At 37.9% G+C, this 23,811-nt stretch overlaps 1 protein-coding gene across 15 annotated transcripts in view; it reads right to left on the reverse strand.

Annotated features, from left to right (window-relative positions):
• The window catches only part of PLEKHG1 (pleckstrin homology and RhoGEF domain containing G1), a 159,729-nt gene that overhangs the window by 65,475 nt on the left and 70,443 nt on the right, over positions 1 to 23,811 (reverse strand). For 8 of the 15 annotated variants that reach the window (XM_083828434.1, XM_083828430.1, XM_083828436.1 and 5 more), the window contains one exon: positions 11,932 to 12,066. The exons of 6 other annotated variants lie outside the window; for them this stretch is intronic. In XM_083828434.1, the coding sequence (XP_083684560.1) occupies positions 11,932 to 12,066 (135 nt within the window). Of the gene's footprint in view, positions 1 to 4,934; positions 5,581 to 11,931; positions 12,067 to 23,811 lie in introns of those variants that run through there. One more of the 15 variants, XM_083828428.1, reaches the window with a different exon arrangement.

Genomic DNA, 23,811 nt, shown 5'->3' on the forward strand with positions numbered 1-23,811 from the left:
CTTTTCCATCCTCGGAACATGAGCTGCTGCAGGAGTGTAAAGCCTTACTTCAGCTAATACTCTGGAGTCCATCTCATGAGTTTGGTTAGATAAAAAAATATAAAAAATGAACAACCCACAGTGAACAAAAAAGTTATCATTTGCCCTTCTCCAGACTATCTGATATCATTACTCAGTTATGTGTATTCTTGACTGGAAAGCTGATGCTGATTGCATAGAAGTCATTTCATAGGATTTTAAGAAATATGAGTAAAGCAGCACGGTAAAGGTAGAGGTTACACATAATGAAGTCTTAGCATTGCAGTTACCCTGGTAACTTTGACTGTCCTCTTGCCTAGGTTTCTACATATCATCAGGGCATTTAGGACCAAATATAAAACAGTCCTTTGCTGAGGGGTTCCACATTTCATGTCCCTTGTCAATGCTAAGCCCTCAGGACTTCAGGCAAGGGGAAGCTAAAGGAATACAGTAGCTTTAGAGAACAGGCCCTTGAGCCAGACATTTAGCTTGTGAAAACAACTGTAACTCATTGATTTTAACAGACTACAAAAAAAATTAGTTACTCCATAAAGAAAGCAATGCACACCCTCATTTCCATCTGCCATAGCTCTTCGTAGTTGTTTTTAGGAACACTGATATATGTAACCCTCATTAGGCAGAAGCCTAAAGAGGCTGTGAACCATTTTGATATCACAAAAACCTGTCTACATCACGTAGAAATGAATTCAGATACAAGGCAGCGTTCAACTTTCTCCATTGCAGCAGCCCAAAGGTAACACTGTAGTTTCTGCCAGTGCCCCAGAGGTAGCACAAGACTGGCTCTCCTCCTGCACAGCCCGCTAGTAACTAGTGAGCCCAGAGTCAGGAACAGGATTAATGTCCATAATGTACTTCTGCTGCAGCAGACAGATTTTTATCTTCTCTGAAACTTAGTTAGCTTGAAAGCTATCTTGCACACATGATATCTAACCAGTGCCGTGTTTTATGGCACTACAACACACTCATAATTTTTATGACAGGAGAGGCAAAAAAAATCTTTCAATTTCACACATGTATTTACCTGATAGGCAAGAAATATTAACAACGCATTCTGCTGCATAATACACGTATATTTTGTGGTAGAAAGGAGGAGGATGAAAATCTGACCTGTTGTCACACCACATTATTACAAACCTCCACTTTTACTGGGAAGATACTGAAAAGGGCAAGTAGCTTTGCTATAACATTATGCTTCCCAAGTGCAATAAAAGCAGGATTGGTGTTAAGCTGCTGAAGCCTAAAGGCTTGATGGATATAATACCATTAGGTGGAAGATAGATAAACTACTTCTTTCTTCAGCACCTACATGCACCAGTGATTTAGAACTCCCTTGAGCTCAGGGTTGAAGACAGTATGCCATCAGAAAACAGCACAGAGATCCTTTAAACCGATTCCTCTGTGAATGCTTTAAACTCCTGAATTTGCCTGCTTATTACAATGGCATTTTAGTATCTTCACACGGAAATCAGTTGTCTTGACTTCTGAGACATGCCTCGCTTGCTGCCATGAACATAAGGAAAGACGGTCTTGACTTGGTTGAGCCTGCCTTTATAGTAAAGGATCAGTGATTACACTGATTTCAAATGAATGTGTACAGTTATGTGTCTAGTATACATGAATAAAACTTTAAAAATTCACTTTTTACTACAACAAATCAAAATTCAACAGGCAGTCACATGAGGGAAGAGAAGGAACTTTACTTTGGGGTTTTCACATGTGTGTAAAAGCCTTTTCTGCAAGGATGCTACCCTCCCATTGCGTTAGGCTCAGTTTACACTCTGTTCATAACAAAAGATGTTTCCTTCTGCAGTGGTTATTCTGTATTTTAACTCCCCATCAAAAACAACCAGGGTTGTAAAAACAGATGTGTCAAAAGGTTAAGAAATGAACAAATAGATTTTTTCCAGCTGTACAAAAGTAGCTGACAATCTCAACTCTCCAGATCACAAGAGAGAGGCATTACTGAACCAATTATCTGGTGTTGATTTAAAATGGAAATAAAGGAGGGGATGAAATGAATCTAGCAAAAAGTAAGCAGCTGCATGAATACTTTTCAATCTGTGAAAACTGGATGATGTCTAAGTAGGATGAAAAAATCCTAATGGATATATAGTTCAGTATATAAATTTTAATTACAAAGCAAAATGCTTTGTATTAAATATTCAATTTAAGTAAGCATTATTAAAAGAGTATTAGAAATAAAACATTTAATGGAATAAAGGTTGTTGAGCAAGAACCACAGACATTTTTAAGCCTCATATTTATTATGCAGGTTGCATCAAACCTGTAATACTCCTAAATATTTGATACTTTGCTTTTAACATTTGCCTTGTGTGAAGGATGCAATATAATCTGTATTTCCCCTCCTCCCCATCCCTCCACATGCACCCTTTAAACCCAAATAAGACTAACAAGGTAAGCTACCTTTCCTGTCTGAGTGGGGAAAAAGCATTTCCTAAGACACCTCTTTTTCTTCTTTCCTCCCCATCCTCCAGTAAGAGAAATCAAAGGTCAGCAAGCATTCAGTGCAGTAGAAAGCACCAGGATTTAAAAATAAATGAATTAGAAAAGCTATAAGAGATTATAACTGGACATGTACTATCTAGACCATTCTTCAACCCAGACACGGTTGTAGAAATACACTAGGTACCCTGACATTGCTAGCAAACATGATTCAAGTATATTTATAAACACTATGAAAACAATCACACACAGGTAGCATCCCTCCCCAAATATTTACTTGTCATTCAGGAGATTAACCCATGAAGAAAATGATCATATAATGCATTTACCATCTGCTTTTTTTTTCTCGCCCTATTTTAAAAGGCACAGAAACAGTAGCTTTTTAAAAAGGTTTTTAAATAATCTAAGTATTTTCTTACTCTTTTACATAGGCCACAATGAAATATTTATCTGTTTTATATGCTGGTCAAAACCCTCGCAAGAGGATTAAATGCTAATATGAAGATATCATAGACAGTGAGAAAAATATATTTAGGTTCTTAATTTTCAACCCAGTTTGGTCTCAAGACTGCCTCACAGCTACTCTAAATCCACTTTAAGCCCACCCGTGGGTTTACTTCTCTCCCTCTCACCCTGAACACCTAACCCCAACCCCACTTTTCACAACAGCACCCATCCTCCTGTGGTCACACAGCTCAGTGCTCACCTGCAGCAGACCTCTGCTCAAGCTGTAACTGCACAAGCACCCTCACGAGAAGGAGGGATGAGGCAAGAGCACGTGGCCCAGAGGCTCCCAGAGGAACAGGACTGTCCCCTCTGTCACCACACCAAAGCATTTGGAAGCGCTTGGGGGAATTAAGATAGCTGCACTCTGGAGCTACACAAGCTGTCCCAGGTTCAACACGCCTGATCCCTTACCTGTCATGGCACCTTTGGGGGATGTTGTGGGTTATTTAAAAACCATGAAAAAAAAGAATTTGATAGAAGAGAGACCTACCTCATGCTTCCACCCCCTCTACTCCCGACCACATCCTCTAGTACACTTAAATGTACACTTAGCTCCAGGTGCACACAGTCACAGGGATTTAGGCAGAACTGTGAGATCTAACAGCACGGGTGCACAGACGCATGCACACACAACACGTTAATTTCTGGCTAGACATCACTTCCCATCAGCTGATTCCAACAAAACTGACTTGCACAGTAAACCTCTGACTTCAGAGGTAAAGTTTGGAAATGTTTATCTCCTGTTAGAGCTGGTTCCTTTGGGCAGTGTTAAATGCATCCTCTTCTTTTCTTCCCACTTTCTCTCCACAACAAGAAGTGCAACCTCACTGCAATTCATCTTCTGTAGAGTGCTTATATGGGCACCAGCACATACAAGGAACTTATTTTGAATCACGGGAGGATAAATGCATTGTAATTCTATTTCCCTGAAAACCTGCAAGTTAAAGGGAAAAGGCTTCTGAGCTTTTAGAAAAATTAACTTTTTTTTCCCCTATAGATGGCAATTTCTAGAGAAAGCAAATCTAAAAGAAATTAGAGTGGTACTTGAGACCATGATCTGCCAGATCTTGGACTAAAGAAAACAACTACTTAGCTCCCACATGCCCCTGTGCAAAACACTAGCAATACAACATTAAAACAAGAAGGCATTACACTGAAACAAAATCAAGCATACTTTGCATTTATGGTTTCTATGAAAATTCAGCATAAAGCACATCTGAAACACCCAGATGTGCAGTTTGTCTCTGTATCTTTCTCTTTTTCTTTGAAGATTTCAAGAGAAATGGCAAATGAAATGCCCAGCAATAATATAGTCGTAACATAGCTTTAATTCTTGTACAGCTCTGCCAATCCATACAATATGCAATTATGACAATGACCAAAACAACCCCACAGCAGTTCAGACTTGCCACTTAGGAGGTGAATTAAAGGATTTTGTAACATCACTGAGAAGACAGAGGTACACACACTGAGACAAGCAAGCTGCAATGGCCAAAGAGACTGATCGTGGCAGCTGTGCTGCACTCAATGACCAAGTTAGGAAAAACCCTCCGCAGAGAACTTTTGGCATAAAAATACAGGATATTGTTATTAGTTGTTTTTCTTGCTACTTAGTTCTTGGAAATTAAAATTACCTTAGAAATCCAATGATGTACCACAGTATGCTTCCTATCTTAAATTACTCAACAATCATTAAGTGCTTTCTGTACTGCACTTACGTAGGTGGCCAGTAACAAAGACAACAACCCCAAAAAATGCCACAAATTTTTACAAAACTGTATTACCAGATTTTTAAGGTGCTTGATTTGTTTTTTTAAATAAAAGATGCTCTGTTTTCAGGGTCTACTACAAACAGTTCCTTCTTTTCAGAGGATGCAGGCAAAAGCAAGAAAGATGGAAAAGGTAAAAGACAAGGAAACACTTACCCAAAACCTCATCCTACAGCACATGCAGATTCATTTTCACTGAAGGCACAACTCCATATACACTGTGTATCACACTTAGCCCAACAAATAAATTTAATTTCCAGCAGTTAATTAGTTACCGCTGTTTTCAAACACTCTAGGAGTGCTGCTGTCCAGAAACACGTCTGCAGAGCAAGCCCCCCCGGGATTACTTCTGCACTTGTGAAGCAGTGTAACTGGTAACTCTCTTGGAGACGTTCAGCACAAGATTAGCAAGTGGCTAAGAGCCACCCTCTCATTCCAATTTTAAAACCGCAGTTTTGATACCACAGCTGGACACCTGCCATCACTGCAGGCCTCAAAGAGGAATAAGGTTTTAACTTTTGGGAAAATTCTTTTTCCATGTCTGCTGCTCTGCAACCTCCTCAGGCAGTTCAGGGTGCCGAGTATTTATTCCACGGCCAGTTCTGCACTCCAGTTCCAGAAAGCTGTAGACATACCAAGCGGTATCTTTTGATTATTTAAATTTGGGAATCCTCCAGAATTTCTTTCCATAAGCTGTCCGGGAAATGCTGCTTGGCAAATTATTTGCACTATGGCTAAGACTTAAGCTCCCTTTACAGACTGCATGACAGACTGATGGAAAAGATTTTCCTAAAATAGTAGCATCCCCCCCTCCGCCCATGCACACACAGCATCACTAACCTGCACTGAAATAATCTTGTCAAGTGTTACAGGATGAAAAGTATTTTTTTTCCAGCAAGAGATCAAATGTATTAGTTGGACACTAAGCAAGCTATGAAAATTTAAGAACAGCAACAAGAAAAAACAAACAACAATTCTTCTGCAATGCACACGTATATTTACATATTCGACATCTCCTTTCTTCTCTCTTCTAGAGACACAGTTAAGTTAGTGAAGTTACCAAGTAGCACCAAAGCCACAGAAACCACATACAGGCGCATCTCTCTAGTAAAAACAGAGTAAAATATACCAGCCTAACTTCTTTCCCCAGAGTATAAATGAATGCTACATTTTCACTTCTTCCAACACAGTTATGGGGTGTTGTTTTTTGGTTTGCTTCCTATTATTTTAAAAGAACTATTTTTCCAAAACCAAAGCTGAAAGCTTGAAAGTCCTTAGAAAGAGAAGCAACAAAAACAAAAGAAAGAAAACATTGCTGATGTGCAACTACACAAACAAGAAAATTTTTCTTTTTTCTAAGGCTATTTTGAACAAAAGCATCCTTTTGAACATAAGCCACACTTAAATATAAGACTCAGTCTGCAGCAAAGAATTAACTCTGTAACTAATGTGAGATATAAACTAACCAAGGAAATCAAGAGAGACTCTTAAGATAAAGTGAGCAGAAATCCCGAAGGTAGATAAAACTCACTGCTAGCAAAGGCAAACTCACGCTTTATGCAATGTATTAGTTTCACATACAAATAATGCTATTTGATAAGCCAATGGTAAGGACAGAGAGCCACGCATTATAAGGAGCCAGCTACTGACATTCGCTGTATGCACAATAATAACCAACATTGACTTTTCCATTAAATAGAACTAAAACTACAAAATGTACAAGAGTTTTGGTCCTAGAAGTATAAATCAGATATTCAATGGGCATGGCACATCAGATGATGTATTTAACACATCCTTTAAAACACTTCATACTGGCTGCTATCACTGATCATGTTCACTATGGCTTATATTATTGGTAGTGCAATACATATCTGTATAAAGTATTCATTAAGAGTCAAAATGTTACCTGAAATTGTCCTAGCATTAAAAGTTAAATTGTAGCTGTATTGGAGGGCAGTATGTATGAATTACAGCTACAATTTATTGCTCTATACATGTTTGTCAAACAGTAGACGTGTCATTCCATGCACGCCAAACAGTAAATTTAAAAGAAGACTCCTGGAAAATACAGTGAACTAACTTCAGCAGTTCTGAACATCACCAGCTACACGCTTCCCTGCGCTTATTAAAACACACCACACAAACCTACATAAAACACTTTGGTGGGCAGGGTTGGGAGGCAGCATCTTATTTAAGTTCCAAGGAAACTACCTATCCCTGTTTTCATGCATTATGACCAAAGTTTGAAATAAGAAATTTGCAAGTGGCAAAAGACTAATTAACACAGGTTTTCCATTAATTCTTGTTAAACTTCAAAGCTGTGTGAATTAAAGATGAAATAAATTTACTCCCAAGAAATGGTATTAAAGTATGGAGGGAGCCAGGGTCCCTAGACAGATAATGGTAATTACATCTTCAGATATGCTTTACAAAGCTCAATTTTAAAAAGAAATAATTGACCAATCCTGAAATTTAATTAGTACTGGCAGGTCTGCACCAGTGGGAACAGTTTCACAATTTCAAATATCAGACAAATAATTGAAGGTTTTAGGGTTGGATAATGGGGAAAGGAGGTGTGATGGCAAAGGGGAAGGAACAAAGGAAGCAGCTTGTTTCTCGCTGCCACCACAGCAACTTATTTTATTTTTAACTTCTCAGTTCTGCACCTGATTTTGATTAAAAAAAAAAAAAAGGAAAATGAACTTGACCTAGTGCTAACAGTCATAGTCACTGTACAGACACACAGAAAACTAATTTAATCATCTTCCAGCTCTCTCCCTCAGGCAGCACTAAGCACAGGGGCCATATCTTCTTGAGCCCAATTTCACACGTAAATACATGGTTTGTGTTCTCAGCTCCTTCCTGGGAGACCAGGAGCACATTTGTTCCTTTTGTGACCTGCACCCAAGTATTTGGAGATTTTATATCACACTTGTCCAAAAAGGAGTTATTTGAGGTATGTCAGGATCCTTTCTAATATGCCTGAAAATTTTGGAGGAGGAAGGCTTTGAATTTCAGCTGTGTGTATCAAAAAAGAAACTACCTCTGTCAAGTAACCATTAGGCCTGACCCAGATCTGAGTTTCACCAATTTTTAACAACCTTTGATTTGGCCACTGTGTTCAAATATCGATAACAGCCCCAATTCAAACAGCAATGGCCGCTTTTATCTTTATCACAGATGCTTAGCTTTGTTCCTGTAAGCAAAGAATGAAGGTCAGAGCAATTGTACCCTTCTTCTTCAGCACAGTTCCTCACAACTATCAAACATATCCTACACACATCTACTTAGAAGTTGCATGTCCATTAACTCATTACTTCACTAACAATACTCATATTTATTTATTTATTTTTTAAGTTAAAATCCTTCCATTACAATTACAGAGCACAGACACTATACTTGCCTAGACCACAGTTATATCCTAGCTTTGTTGTGGATGGTATTATCCTACACAGTGTTTTGTTTGTTTGTTTGTTTGTTTCATTTTGTTTTAAGTAGATAGTTTTACAGAGGAATGTTGCAGCAAAAAGTAAAATTGCAATTTGGGATTCCCCCAAATAAATTGAAAGACCAGAAACCAACATATTAAAGGTAGCACCAATATCCATACTGACGAGAAGACTGATCCAGTCATGCAACAACCCCAGTGGGCAGCTACAACACACAGGTGCAAACGGAGCAGCAGGATGGCCACCATTTCATCAGGCTAATGTACAGAGAAGCTTGCTGATTTTGTAAAGAAACAGGCAAATAATTAGCTTTAAGCATTTATTTAAAAATATAATCACTTTTCTTCTAGTTAATCATGCATTTTTGCATTTTTCGTGGATCATGTTAATCACACTGTTTATATTGTACAAGCTAAAGAAGTGGAAACGAACAGAAACTGCTGTAGACATATCCTTAAAAAATACATCTTTTAAATTTTAGGTTAAGAACTAATTCTGACTACTGATAATGCTATAAAATAAAACATATTCCCTGACTTCCTCATAGCTTTTCTCTGCCAAAACTAATTAAGAGTACTGTACCTTTTGGGAGGGATGAGGAAGGGAGGGAATGCTTGATAAGGGTATGACCCTTTTTCTGATAAAAAACAAAGATCTCTGACTCCATTCCACAAGAGACTGGATACCAAGAATTACTGTGTTTCTGATTTTCCCCTGGAGTTTGTTCATTTTTCTCGTTTCAAGTCTTCCAGCAGGATCAGCATTAAATTCAGAACTGTTACATTCAAAAAATAAAAATAAAAAAATAGTTGGCCTCTTAAGGTCAGAGCAAGTCTTTTGGTGAAGTTTCCCTTTTGATCTAAACAAGTCCACCCTGAATGCTGAGTTATATGCCTCTGAGCAGGCATATTCTCTATTGCCATTACGTGTTAAACTCATGGCAGAAACAACATTCTTGCGCTTGCTTTTACTGGGTTTAAAGCCACATTTGACTTGCACTCTTCTGCCAGCCAGAGCCTGGGCAATCACAGTCAGTTAAAACATCCAAGGTCTTGACAGCTGACTGATGTGTTATGTGTAGTTAACCCTTGGAATGAATGCAACTACTAGGGTCTACACTATGAGGATAGCAAAGCAGCTTAAAGAAAGTTGACCCCTAATCCTCCTCACACAAATACATGCCATAGTTTAAAATGAGCTGAACTAACAGATTGGATCAGATCATCTCTCTTTCTCCACACACACTTAAGTGTGCATGAATACTTTCTTGAGCCTCTTCAGGCTCTGGTCAAGACAACTATTATCCATAAGAAAAACTTCATGGTTATTCTTCTTTCTACTTGTACACTCGTATTGTCTCATGCATCAGGGATAAATTTTCCTGAACAACCTCCACCATAAGATGACCACTTGTAAAATATCCTTAATACATGTTATAAGGGTTTGGTCTGGGGCATTGGTTTTCCCAGTTTCCTTGCATGGCGCTGGGAATGACTGAATTTCCAGCTATGGCAACGGGAGTCAGAGAAAGGGGTGTGCTACAAAATTTATAGGAAAATGCCACCTCTGAAATCTAGGGGAAGGGGAGAGAATTTCTGTGTATTCGGGTCACTGAGACAAGAGTTTGTAAGACATCATGACCACATGCAACATGATGACCACACAGATCTCCAAATCCACAGAACCTTCCATGGACGCCTCTGGCACTGTCTTCCCAGGGTCTTCACTCTCTCCACCACTTTACTGCAAACCTCACATTTGCACTTCAGCTCCCAACTTTCTTTTCTTTAAACTGATGACCAGGACAAAGATTCTTTTTTAGCTTGTGTAGTTAGACCTCAGCAGAACAGTGGACAGAGTTTGTCAGGGGTATTTCAGTTACACTGGTCCAATGCACAAGCTTTAAAACTCACAATGCAGAGAGAAGAAAGCAGTAACTTTTGACATATTCCTTTTCTCCTCCTATGACATGATACTCTCAAGTGCAATCATATACTATTATAAAACCAGAAACCTGAGAAATAGAATATAATGGTTTTTTACAGATTTTCTTTTTCAGTCAACTCTATCAGGATTCTCTAGGATTACCTTTATTCTTGTAATCTGAAAGAACATTTTACAATGGGTCTAAGCATTTACCAAAAACAAAATAAAATGATACCTTTTTATGCCAAGATAGTAAAGCTGAGTTGGTTCCATCATCATAAGACAGAAGAAACAGGCTATTGTTTTGTTCAAGCTGAATTGGAGAATACACTGTGATCTCAACTTGCTTTAGAGGAAAAAATCTACCTGCCCACTAGGATTTCACACTGAGATTGCTATCACAAATTAGCTATTGTGGTTTAACAATTCCCTTTTTAGCACTGAAAACATAGCCCTGGACATTTGATTAACAAATTCAGTCCTCCCATGCATAAATACAAGAAAAGATTCTTTTTTTTTTTTTTTAAATGGTACAGCAGAGGGTAATAAACCACATCAGGAATAAGCACAACATTAGCATTCTTTCTGAGGTTAATCACAGGCACCCAGTCTGCCATCAGTGAGAAGAAACTTGTATTAACATATATTAACAACTTGATTACCTGCAACCTCACTTTTTACCTGACAGACTGTTCACTTCCCACTGATACTGCAAGGTTGCAAAAAGGCATTTCAAGGGAAATTCCAAAGCTCAACACAAATAAAGGATTAGTTAGTGGATACTGCTTTCAAGATAAGGAGGTACACCAGCACTAAAGGTATCTGAACTAATTAAGCCCTTCTAACCACAGAATGTTGACTCTGTATGAAAATTAGCTTAAAATGCTTTCAATGCAATTGCTAGCTACAGAACAGACAACAAAAGTACTACCTATTTGCACAAAGTGAGATGCAAACAGAATGACAAAAAACCTTGTCTGAGTTTGAAGCTGTTTGATTTCAGTATTAAGTTTCTCAGTTATGAATGAATGATGAAATAACGATAGCCAGACAGAACATGCTCGAGTAAGCAAAAAATTTTAAACAGGATTATATCAACCACTGAGCAAATACTGCCAGGAAAAAAAAAAAAAGAAATCCACTGAGAATACACCTTATAATCAGAGCTGCTGTTTTCACTGCTTCAGACAGAAAAGAGTACAGCTTTAGAAAGCACAAATTATAATAACAGGTTTAATTTAATTATCGTTGTCTGGAGGATAAGCTAAACTGTGCACTGCACTGTATATACACAGACAAAACAATATATATACCAAAGAAGTGGTATATACAATCCTAGTACTTTGAGAAGTATCACTTTTTCATGAAAAACCCACTTATTTGCAGCGTACAAATGCACTCCTCTATGTCACTTCTCAACCCTTGAAGTAAGGTCAGGGTCTCTTTTCTTCCACCCTTTATAGATGCGTTTTCAAAGTAAATACCCAGGAATATATATATAAAAACCATATACATATATATATACATATACATGTGTGTATATATATATATATGTGTATATATATATATATGGTTTTTATATATATATATATTCCTGGGTATTTACTTTATATATATATATATGAAGGAAATATATATATATAAAAATATATATATTTCCCCCCCTTGATGTATGACTCCTCCAAACTGGGACAGCTTAATCTCTCAATAAAATGCTACCTGCCTTTCTTCTACAAATGATACTGAAGCCTCAGTTTTCTGTTCTACTCAGAACTTACCTTTTTCCAGCTGCAAATAAACACTTCCTTTAACAATAGTAGCAGTAGTCATTAAAGAGCCTTGTGGCAGCGAAGAGGCACTAGTCTGTAAAGACATGATTGACAGAAGCTTCTCTTTTTGCTTCAGGATAAGAGCTGGCAAGCAAGGAAGAGAAAGGAGGTAGGCACAATGAAACATTAAGTATTGAATGGAAAAAAAAATAAAATGAGGAAATTCCCCCAAGATAATTTAACATTCCTCCTTATGGGTTGCCTATAATACAGTCAAGTTCCTATCAGGATCCTTAGGCAAGTCAGAGACTTGTTTAAGTATTACAGGCGAGGAAGTACGCACACGCAGATTTCAAAGCCTAGCCCTCAAGCCAATGAAAACATCTCTTCTGCTCCGCAGGCCGTGCGTGTGGTTCCGTGTACAGCTATCATTTACATCCTTATGCAACACAGCCTTAGAAGTATCACATTGCCCTGGCTGGAAGAGGAACAACCCCTCATTTACTTCAGAGGCGAAGCATGTTTTTATTGCTTGATTCCATAAGCTCCATTACTTCATCGGCACAGAGTTAATGAAATAGAGAGGGAAAATGAACTAAATTCACTTCTTAAATGCACACAAGGCAGAACACTTTACTCAACTCTGAATTAATCTTGAATTCAGCCTCCACATTGATAAGTGCTGGGCAAATCCACTGCACTGAATATGGTTTTCCCTGCGTAATGTTTATAACTGACATGGATGATTAACAGCAAAGCTCCACGGCACGTTGGCTCAGGGATGGCTAAGCACTTTGTATTAAAAACAATAATAATAAACTGTTTCCTGCTGAATTTGCTCCTGAAATATCATGGGAAAGCAAGCAAAGGTAGATGAATACCAAACTACAGTTCCTTCCTACCTGCTAAGATGAAACATGAAATCATACCCTTTCTCCTGCAATGTAAGAAAACAAACACAAGTGCCTAGCCTTGGGCATGTCAGCCTCTCTGAATCTATGCAACACTTCAATCACTTAAGCCTATGCACTTGTTTAAATGCATTGTTCTGATAAATTTGCAGTACTGAGTCCAAATATGCTGGTTTCTCTTGCAATAAGCACTTTAAGATTGTTTTGTATATACTAGTGCTAGAATCACTTTTATTAGCAGCACAGCTTACAGGAAACATTTAAAAACTTTCTTCATTTTTTAAGCAGAGAAATGGCATATCCAGTATAAAAGTTTCCTGGACATTCCACTCCACATCTCACTCAAACACAAAGTGTTGCTCTAGCGTCTCAGAGCATCTTCAAATACATTGAATGAGCTTCAGCAGACTACTGTGTGCTACCAGTCATAATCATATTGCAGCACAAGGACACAGCACGGTGATATTAAGGTGTTGTGCCAGTCATACAACAGGGCAGTTGTCTTTACAAGCCCAAAACGAGCCCGTGAGCCTCCTGGTGTGACTCAGCACCAACTCAGAGGTCTCCTCGCACACGCGGGTACCTCTGCAAAATCCAGCTGTGCTGCTGGAGCCTCTCACCGGATACAGGAAGAGGGAAACGCAGTATGTAATAATGCAAGTACTATAAAGGATTTTCAGCTGGGCCCCAGTCTTAACCAAATGCATGCAGTAATATCTTCCTTCCTCCACACAAAGCACCTTGAAAGTCAGAGTCTTCTACGCAGTCCTGGAAAATCACGTAAACAAACTGGAAATAGAACAGGGTCTACGTAAGCGTACAAAGATGACTGCTTCCAACCGGCTCACAGATTGCTTAACCATCCCATGGCGAATTAAGACAAAAGCCTAAGTTCTTAATGACTAATTTGGAGATTAGGCCTTGGTTAAGGAGCGACAGAGTTCAACAATGGTGGCCGCAGGGACTTGGACAGACTGTCGGCCAACTGAGTGTGACCCAAAGATAACAAGTAGATTTTTGGTGTGTATTTGCCTCAGGACACAGTTTCTTCAGATTTTGTTGTGTTTTCAAAGCTAGTGGTTCACTGATCAGCCTAAATTACTCAACTTACAGGGCAAGGTAATAGTCTTTCAAAAGAGACATGTTTTAAGCAGAAAATTAAGAGTTAAAGGCAATTTCTTTAGCACTTTTAGCCAAAAGAGTGCATCAATTCTAACTGTAGAACTAAACATAGTGGTAAATATACAGTGCTTCACCACCTTTATTTCAAGTGGCATTTCAAATACCCCTACATTTGGTGCACCAGACTATTTAACAGTATACTGCTTTCAGTATCCAGTATTAATACAGAGAAATCTTGGCAGTTTTAAATTACAATTTGGTATGCAACCTGAAATCACAAAAGAAAGCGTCAGATCCTTGCAGAAAAACAAGATGTAGAGATGCGTCCATCATTTACAATGAATTGAGTACATTTTAGGGGGGGGGGGGGGGGGGGAACGTGCAATAGAGGGGAGCAGGTGAAAAGATGTAAAGGGTTTAAATATCACAAATATTTAGTAAGAATAGCCTGCTTGGAGAATCTGAATGAAGAAAAAGGGAACTTTTGGCAATGTAACCCATAATTAGGACTGAGTCCATAAACAAATTTATGAGCCATTATTTTAATACATCATTTTAATCACTATCGTATGAGGAAGATTAACAGACATACTATGCAAAAACACACTTAGTATTTCTGCTTCTTCAAACTACTCATTTGTACATACACATATTAAATCTACACAACTGTATAACATTATGAAAGTGGTAGGGTTTTTGTTTGTTTGTTTTGACTGCTTTTGAAAATGAATTCTCTTGCATGACTTTTAGGAATTCCTTCACTGATGACTTATGAGCCTGGCTTTCAAAGTTTCCACTCAGATAAACCCATTTCACTTTTGAATGAGCTTCATAACGTTTTCATACTAATAAAAAAAAAGTTCTGGGCTCACACACAAGAACTGAAGACCTTTCCCATCTGTTTGGTAAGTAAGCTAGAATTATTTTCTTTGGAATATGCCCCCTCCCCCCCCTTCAATTTAAAGATCCGACCTCTTTATCAAGCTTTGATTGGTGTTTAGATTCATTGACGTTTATACAGAAACACCTAAAACCTTTCCATTGCATGGTTATTGATATTTTCAACACAACATATATGTAGAAAGGCAGGCAGGTATCTATTTAAAGCAGAGATATCAGTATATTCTCCTCCTGCTCTACTGAAGCAATGCTTCTCAGCCATGAGGCACTTCTTTGGTGAGGCGAAGTAGAAAGGAAACTAGAAACACTGAAACCTGCTCTCCTTTCTAATGCTCGGCCAATCTGATTATCAGGGCTTTAAAGTACTCTGCCAAGGTACTGAGAAAAGACCTCAGGATAGTTAAAGACTAACAGCTACAACTTTGTGATTTAAAGAGACATTAAGTCATCAGGTTCAGCACTGTTTCCCCTAATTACAGGATCATTTCCTATCTGGCCATTCATAGTTCAGATTATAAATCTGCTAAAATACCTGTGATCATAGATGTCTGCTATATCAACAGCATCCGAAGTTCAAGGTAACAAACTGAGCTCAAAGTAGCTTTTATATATCTTGCTTTCCCTTAACCCCTTCAAACACCCTGAAAGATGGCTATTTAATATAAGATCTCATTTGCCTGTGAAGTGCAGAGAGGAAAAACAAAAAGAGAGAAAAGGAAAGAGTAAAAAAAGTCCCTCCTCCCCCCCAACTCCCCTCAAAAAATCTGCATTTAAACATTTTATGTAATAGAGGTTTCTGTTATTTAGTAGTTTTGTGCAGTTTTATTTACTCTGCAACCTGAACTCCATTCAAAACCTTCAAAATCACTTCAGACCAGCTCAGAGCTTTAAATGAGTGATTGCTCCCTTTCTCTTACCTAAGATGAAAAAAAACGTGCATTAATTACAAGGTACTGACTGACCTGGATTAGCCATTCTTCCATGTCAGCAGAAAGGAATTCCTAACATCTGCACCAACTAGGAGTACAGAATAGGCTGTTCCAAGAGGATTTCTTGTGGGAAATAAATAAAGTCAACTTTTGTTTTACTTGGGTGCCTAAGCCTAACAGTGTGTAATCTACTAATGAGACAGTAGCTTTCTTCTGTAACCTTTCAAGTTATTTTAGGAACATGGCAGTATTTAACCCCGTCAAGTTTCTGCTTGTGCTGTTTAATTCCAAATTGTTACAAGACCAGTTTTCCCTTATTTACAAGTAATCCTAAACATCTTAATCGAGTGACAGTACGGAAATGATGATTACCTCAAGAGAAATCAGAGGGGCAGGACTCAAATACAGTCAAGCCCTAGCACTTACATTTCAAAAAGAACACTGAAAAATTGTGAAGAGTGCAAAATAAGGCATGAGAATGATTTACTGTCAGAAAGCCTACGTTATACCAAGAGACAAAAGGATCTTGATCTGTTCAACTTACACAGTCCATAAGTGCCTGTCTGAAGGTGACAACCTTCTCTTCAAAGCTTACTGTTGGAATCTAAATACACTGACATGTTCAGTCTAGAAAAATGACTGGTGACATAAGTAGGGGTAAATTGTCTTTATCATGCCTGATTCTCCAGCATAAGTTTGTGCTTTAAAAACTACATCTCCTTCTAAAGTATGATATAGTAGGAAAAAACCTTTGCAATTCACATTTTCATCTTCCAAGGACACATTATGCAGAAAATGGGCTTGAACAACTACTGCAGTCCTTACAGTCTTCAGAAACTTCTAGTGATCTTTCCAATAGACAGAGATTTAGTATTTACTGTTCCCATCAGAAAGTCCACGTATCTTCCTGAGCTAAAGCAGAACTCATTTTAAACCAAAAACTAAAATTAAAAAAAAAAAAAAAGAAAAAAGAAAAAACACCTTTCTGCCTATGCATCAAATCCAGGATGTATTACTTTTACTGACAAAAAGAATCACTGCTGTGGACACCAAAAATCTAACACTGGGCTTTGAAGAAAAATCAATTAACATTTACAATCAAAACCATATGGAAAGTGCTTAGGTTTACTTAACATTTTAAGTTTTCACTTTATATAAGGAAAAAGGTACCAAAAGTATTCATATAATCCCCTGCAAATATAAAATGCCTCATACGTAATGATTTTGCAGCTCTTTATAAACTTGGTTAAGATGAGGATGTCCCCTTCTGCAGGAGCATTACACGTGAAAGTTAGATTAAACACTTTGAACCAAGACTTTACAAGATATTGTTGATTTAAAAAAAAAAAGTTAGAAGGTGACAATATCCTGATAATAAGTTAACAAATGTTACTGTACGTGATTGAGTAGAAATAGCATTTACCTGTTAAAACATGTTCTACCTGAAATACACAGTAGCAGAATTTGACATTTAAGTGGAAAAGCTACTTCCATATACAGAACATATTGTAAGAAGAACAATATGCAATATATAAACTGAAATATCAATTTGTTGTGCTTCTCTACAGATTGTAAAAATAATTACAGGCTGAAATGTTTGAACTTGGATTTTGATATATCATTACTTAGTAACACACAAAGTCTGCAAAATACATCCAGACTTGAGGAAACTTGCCAGAATCTATGACTTAGCAGAAAAAGATTAGGCAGGGTCTAGTCTGGTCAACAGCAGTACTTTCAGCTCTGCAAGACATGTTTGTTCATTTGTTTCCCTCTTCTGGTTTTTAATTCACATTCATTTCTAGAAGAATTACATAGGCTCAAACATGGAACCAAGGAGTCACCCTGTATATCAGAGCTTACAAATGTGTTTATTGACTTATGTCAAAGGCAACCCATGTTGTATCATTTATCCTCAAACTTAAAAGAAAAAAGTAAATAAGGCACAGAAGCAAAGGTAACATTTTTTTCCTTCTACATATTACCTTCAATATGCTTTTTTTACCCCTTCAAGCTTTTTACTTGCCCCCCACCCTGTCCATGTTCTCTGTATTTTACATTAAAGATTTCCTGGTATGACATTATCAGTGTGTCCTTTCCAGTTCCTTTATTCACATTCAGAGAAGGGTGTGGGTAACTTATAAAAGTAGCTGTAAAGTAAATACACCTATAAACTTTGACAATTTTATAAAAGGACATTATTTGTCTGTATTTAGAAGCAACAACAATACAGTGACATTTTCCCACCATAGATAAGTGCAAGCCTGCTTCAGTTTTGGTATCAAAATTACTTCAGTCACAGCAATAACACCATGGCTTTTAAATTCATCAACTTTTAAAAGCTTGTACACCAAGTTTTATTCTCATCAAAACTTTAAAGACTTAAATACAGGCTTGACATCTCCACAGTGGAAGAGAAGAAAAAAATACAAAGTTAAAAATAAATAAATAAATAAATAAACTTTTCATTTAAAAAGTATTTGCTCAAACACAGAAAATGCAGAATAGCTGTGTCAGGGCTCCCCATCAGGGCTTGTGGGAAAAAAGAAAAAAACAAATCAAGGTGGAGGAGAGCACACATGAAGAATTTACCTGCTCTCTAAACGAAGTCTCGACCTCATCTCAAGTCTATTCATAAAAAGGAGCACACAACACACACTTAGAAATGTGTGGTGATTCTGGTCATTTTGGCTCGCTCTCCCAGACCCCTCACTACACAGCCTCAGCTGAAGCCAAAGCTGTGTTTGATGTGCACAGTTGCTGTCCTCGGCAAGAAGAAGGTGGTGTGGCAGAAGACACATGAACAAGCTTGTGCTGTTGGCATTGCTTTGTGCTCTAAATCCGAAGTCATGATCTGAAATGTATCCATGTTTCTGCACATGAATACACCTCTCCCTCATGAAGCAGAACCTCCCTCATGAAGCAGAACCTCCCTCAAAGCATTATGACCATAATGATATTTCTGTTACAATTCTCTCATAAAACCACTGCAAAAAAAAAAATATCCGAGACAGTAAGACAAAAAAAATAGCAAGCTTTAAAATAACATGCTTTTCTTATAGGAGACTTGTTCATCTCTTTTAGGTATGGAAATATAATTGTCCTCCATTTAAACAGAAAAAGAAGGTCATATCCAGTTGTGCACGCATAACTATGTGTATATGTGACAGTAAGTATCAGACACAGCTGCACACTGTCTGCCTGAAAGGTGACAAAACGGACTGGAGCTGTTGTATTAATAATGCAGATTCTAGCTAGGCTTGAAGAGATAAGCAAGTTGCTGTCTGTGATAAATGCATAGGCTGTCCTTCTATTTTGGAGGTTCAGCTGATGATAAAAGATTGTAGAGGCACCACTGTATTTAGAAATACTCTTTCTCAGTCAGAAAGCCAGACTTAACATGTAAGTTTCTGGAACTGGTGCACAGAGCATTTTCCCCAGAAACACACTGCACCATGAAGGATGCATTGTGAGTTCCAGTTGCTGTTTCTCCACATCAAATAAAACTTTTCAGATCATCGTGAGCAACTTTAGCTTTGGGAGGAGGCCAAAAATCATTACTCTCAATACACTTCCAAACTAGCAAGCTTATGCAGTAAACAAACTTTATTACTAGAAAAAGTCAGGCATAAACCTAAGACCTTTTCAAAAGCTATCAGTCCTTGCTATGTTAGCTGTAGTCATGAAGCTTACAATCTTGCAGTAAAAGTTAAAAGGACTGTAACACAGTAACTCAAGTTCTCTACCACATTAGACCTGGCCATATGAAATGCAGGCACTGTTCTCCTTCGGCACTTTTACTTAAAATACTTAAAATAATTCTGAGCACCTCATTAAATGCACGTTATCAAGAAATGTACAACTAGCCAAATACTTATATTCATACATCTCATTTGTATATCATTTCAAGATGCAACCTAAAACCTCAAATCCTGCAATGCAACTCAGCCATATAGCTCCTTGCACTCACCTATGGCTCCTTAAATAGCAAGAACCAACCTCTCTGTGGGCTGGTAGGACAGTGCTCTGTTAACACAGGAGTCCAAATAAATGGGTCCAGGTGTATGAAAAGATAGGGCTGCTGGTTTTTAATTCTGAGAGCTGGAAATGAGAGGGGATGACAAGCAGCAGGACTAAACTGCATTAAAAAAAAAGAAACACATGGTTTTATAATAAAAGTAGGATATTTTTCATAATTATTTCTGAGTAGAGATGTAAGCAACTAATTTATGATGGACTTCAAACTCAAGAAAATTTTCTGTCTTCTGGGGGGATATTCTGGCTAACAGCTGTGAGTGGAATGGGTCTTTAAAATACTTTGCCTGTTTTAGCAGCTCACAAAATACTTGTATAGTCAGGTTGAGGAGGGGGCAATTCTTGGACACCTTCAAATTCCTATTTGAAAGCCAGCTGCCATAAGAGCAGACCAGCACCTATAATTAACGCTGCCACTTCTTTGGAAGTAGAAAGCCTATGACTTCCAAAAGCTTCAGACAGCTTTTAAATAAAATGAACTTATATTGCTAGCATTCAAATGTGGGGGAAAAAATCTGAGAGAAAAAATCATATTTATGCATAATTACACTTATGGCCCTAAACAGGCCCTCTTATGTTTCCTTTGGAATGACTACACAGCTCCTAGGGTTGGGATCTAATCTTAACCAAGACTATCTCACTGGGTAGGGATCCTCAACAGGGACAAACCTTGAAATGCAGCCATTCTCTTTCTGTGAGAGTCACAGCAGAGTCCTGTCTTCCTCAAGGATTTCCTGCTGCCTGTGAACTATATATTTAATTTTGAAAAACATTCAAGACAGGACATCCCAGCTTTAGAAATGCTGGCCTGCTTTTGACATGACTAGACAGAACCATCTCCTGGCCAGACATTAGGCAAAATTCCCTAATGATTAGCCTCATTCTTTACACGATTCTTAAAATATTGCTTTTTATTGTGAAAGACAGAGCCTCTCATGAGATAAGACTTAACCATCAACACAAAATTTTTATGCAGTGAAAACTACAACTACAGAAACTGATAACCAACCCATCCTACAAACACAGACTTGAGAGGAAGCATGTGGTTCCTAACTATCTTGACAGAAACTAGACATAACAGAACCCAAATAACTTGGACTGCTTGTCTTCTCTGGTGAACCACGAGACTCAGACTTGCTAGGCTAGAGGTTATATTCAGGCTCTTACACATTTAATTATTTCTTAGTCCTTCCACCACTTGAAGTAGAGTGCATTCTGTGCATATGAAAAGAAAATTGTGCATTGCACCTGGAAGTTGTGTCCATTTTAAATTATTCTATAAAATACGTATTGTGGGGACCATTGCCAAGATGTGTGTAATGGCATTTATACTAAGTACTGTTCCACAAAAGCCACAACTAAGAACATTTGCTATTTTCAAAGGATTCGCTAATTTTTCATGTCTTGAACTACACAATCAGTTTTTACAGCATGTTCTGACCAAAACAGCTACCAGAACATAATGCGGTTTTAATTTAAAGACTAAAAGCCTCCTACGTGTTCACTCTTTCGCCTGGACTGTTAATGGACCTGGAAATAATACAACAGGACCAAATCTCCCACCTTTCCCCATCTTTGCCTTCTGCGGTCAGAAAGTATTTCAGTAGTGCTGTAACCAGGCCGCCAGTTTGCTGACTCTTCAAGTTGACTTCAATCGTTTGACGTATCACTCAAACATGCAAAAAGTTTCTATTAATTTTTTATTGCTCATAAAACTTCAAAGCTAGTTCCCTTCTTGTCTGTCAGCAGGCAGCAATTTCCCCCTTTTTAAGCTAAATTAAACTATAGGGAGCCAATTAAAAAAGCAAAACCTAACAGCTAAGTTTTTCTCTCTATTAATCTCTCTAAATTTATGATATATCAAGGCCTCTCAGCCCGCTTCCATTGTTACTGGCATAGCCCAAAATTACTGCCAGACATATAATTAGGTGACTAAAAGATCTAGGAAAAAAAAATACAACACTTAAGTGATAATTAATATTAATTAATATTAGCAGTCATTAATTTGCTAACTATATAGTACTTGTCAAAGTTCTTCAGAGTAAAGCAGTAAATAACTAGGAGGTACCTGTGCTGTCTCTGTAGCTGAAAGGGCAGAGTCCTCTTATCTTTATTTTTACCACTTTGGATCTCTTGGTTTTAAGGCTGCACTCACCTCAAGAAGAAAGAATGTAACCTTCACAATCTAATTTATCTTAAGAGTTGCAGTTCACTCTAACTGGCCGTAAGCAATCAATTTTTCCCTCTTATCCTTCAATGTCCTTTAAAGTTGTTTTGGAAGAAAAATGGCTGAGAAGGGGGAAATCAATGAATCTGAAAACAAATTTTAGCACGCCACTTGAATAAAACAGCAAGATAAAATATGGAGGAAATCTCAAAAAGGGAAAAGCACTTTTGGGGGTATGAAAACTGATTTTATTTTAAGAAACAACTGACTTTAAAGTACTTAAATGTATTTTACATCCTATTACTGTAAGTAAAATCAAATATTAACACTGACAGAAAGATTAACTTTAACTGCTACTTTCGCTCATTTTCTATATATTAACCCTGTGCAGTTGGCAGAAGTTTGGAGATCTTTCTGTCGTTCGTGTTTCCACACAACAGTCTGGAGAACACTACAAACCCTGTAATCATATGACTATCACATAACAGTCATTAAAAAAAAAACACAACACACAAACAACTTTCCCAAGCCCAGAAAGAGACTGGCAAAGGAAACTAATTTATATCATGATTTCCTAGGATAACAACTTCCATGATAACTGCATCACTTTAGGATGCCCTAAGTACTGCTGAACAGTAATTTAATACGCAGTAACCGCTTTAACAAAAATTGACTGTTCTGTTTGGTGACAAAGTCTTCCCATAAAGAGATCCCAAGAGAAGCAATGGCTATCATGCCTGACCTAGAAAAAGCAGATGCAAAGTATAAACCTAACATCTGTAATTACAGAATAGGACTTCTACATTTTCACTCCAGGTCATGCTCACACATGATTACAGGATCACAGAGTTATCACAGTGTATCCTCTATCCCGGGTCTTCTCTGAGAGCGATAATGGCAGTCCAACTCTTCTTGAAGATGAGAAGAGAATTTAAACCTGCAATGGCTTCTCTAGGGGCTGTGAAGTGCGTGAACTGCAGGAAAACAAAGAGCTGAGAGAGGAGTCTTTCAAAGAATCCACTCTTTAAAACTCAGCAGCCCCAACATCCAACTAGAAAGGATGAAAAGCCATCAGGTATGACAAGCAACAAGCTAAACAGATAGGTTCATCTGTTTCTGGGAAAATGCAGGTGGGCAGAACAAGGAGGCCGAACATTGCTAGCGCAGGAGCTGGGGAGGCGCCAGCGCCCTGGATGCGTCCCACCCTGCTCAGCCATGCCAACCGCAGCACTCCAGCCCCATCGCTGCTGCACTGTGCTGCAAGTAAACAATTTAGAGCAATGCAACAGGAAAAAAAGATTTTGTTCTAATCAGAAAGCTAGATGCTGAGATGCTTTATGGCATCCATGTGTTCTACCTTTGGCTCCGTTTGTGGTGCAATTTGGGGATGGTTGTTTGTGATGTAAACATGATAAAGCTGAGAATCACAGAGTTAAAAACTTCACTGGCAATATTTTACTCTGGATATGAAACCTCAGCTATAATTCAGGCTAACGGTCAAGTCACAGATCACAGCTTAAATGTAAACACTTTTTTAAAAAAAATGTTGCGAGAACCAGGTAATCTCCAACCTGTTTTAAATAGCATCTGAGAGGAATACTTACACTAAACTGCACAGAAAATTAGTACACCTTGTTTCTTTGCTCTAACAAGGCACCTTTGCTCCTTTAGAAATGTTCGGATTGTTTCAGATTTTTCTCAACTTGATACATCAATTTAGAAATAAGTTACACCATTAGCATTCAAAAGAGCTTTAAAGAAACAACCTGATTTTCCTCATGACATCACATTAGATTGTTCCATGGAAGCTGCATTCATTATTTTA

Source organism: Anser anser (genome assembly GCF_964211835.1).
Source record: "Anser anser genome assembly, chromosome: 3".
Classification (NCBI taxonomy): domain Eukaryota; kingdom Metazoa; phylum Chordata; class Aves; order Anseriformes; family Anatidae; genus Anser; species Anser anser.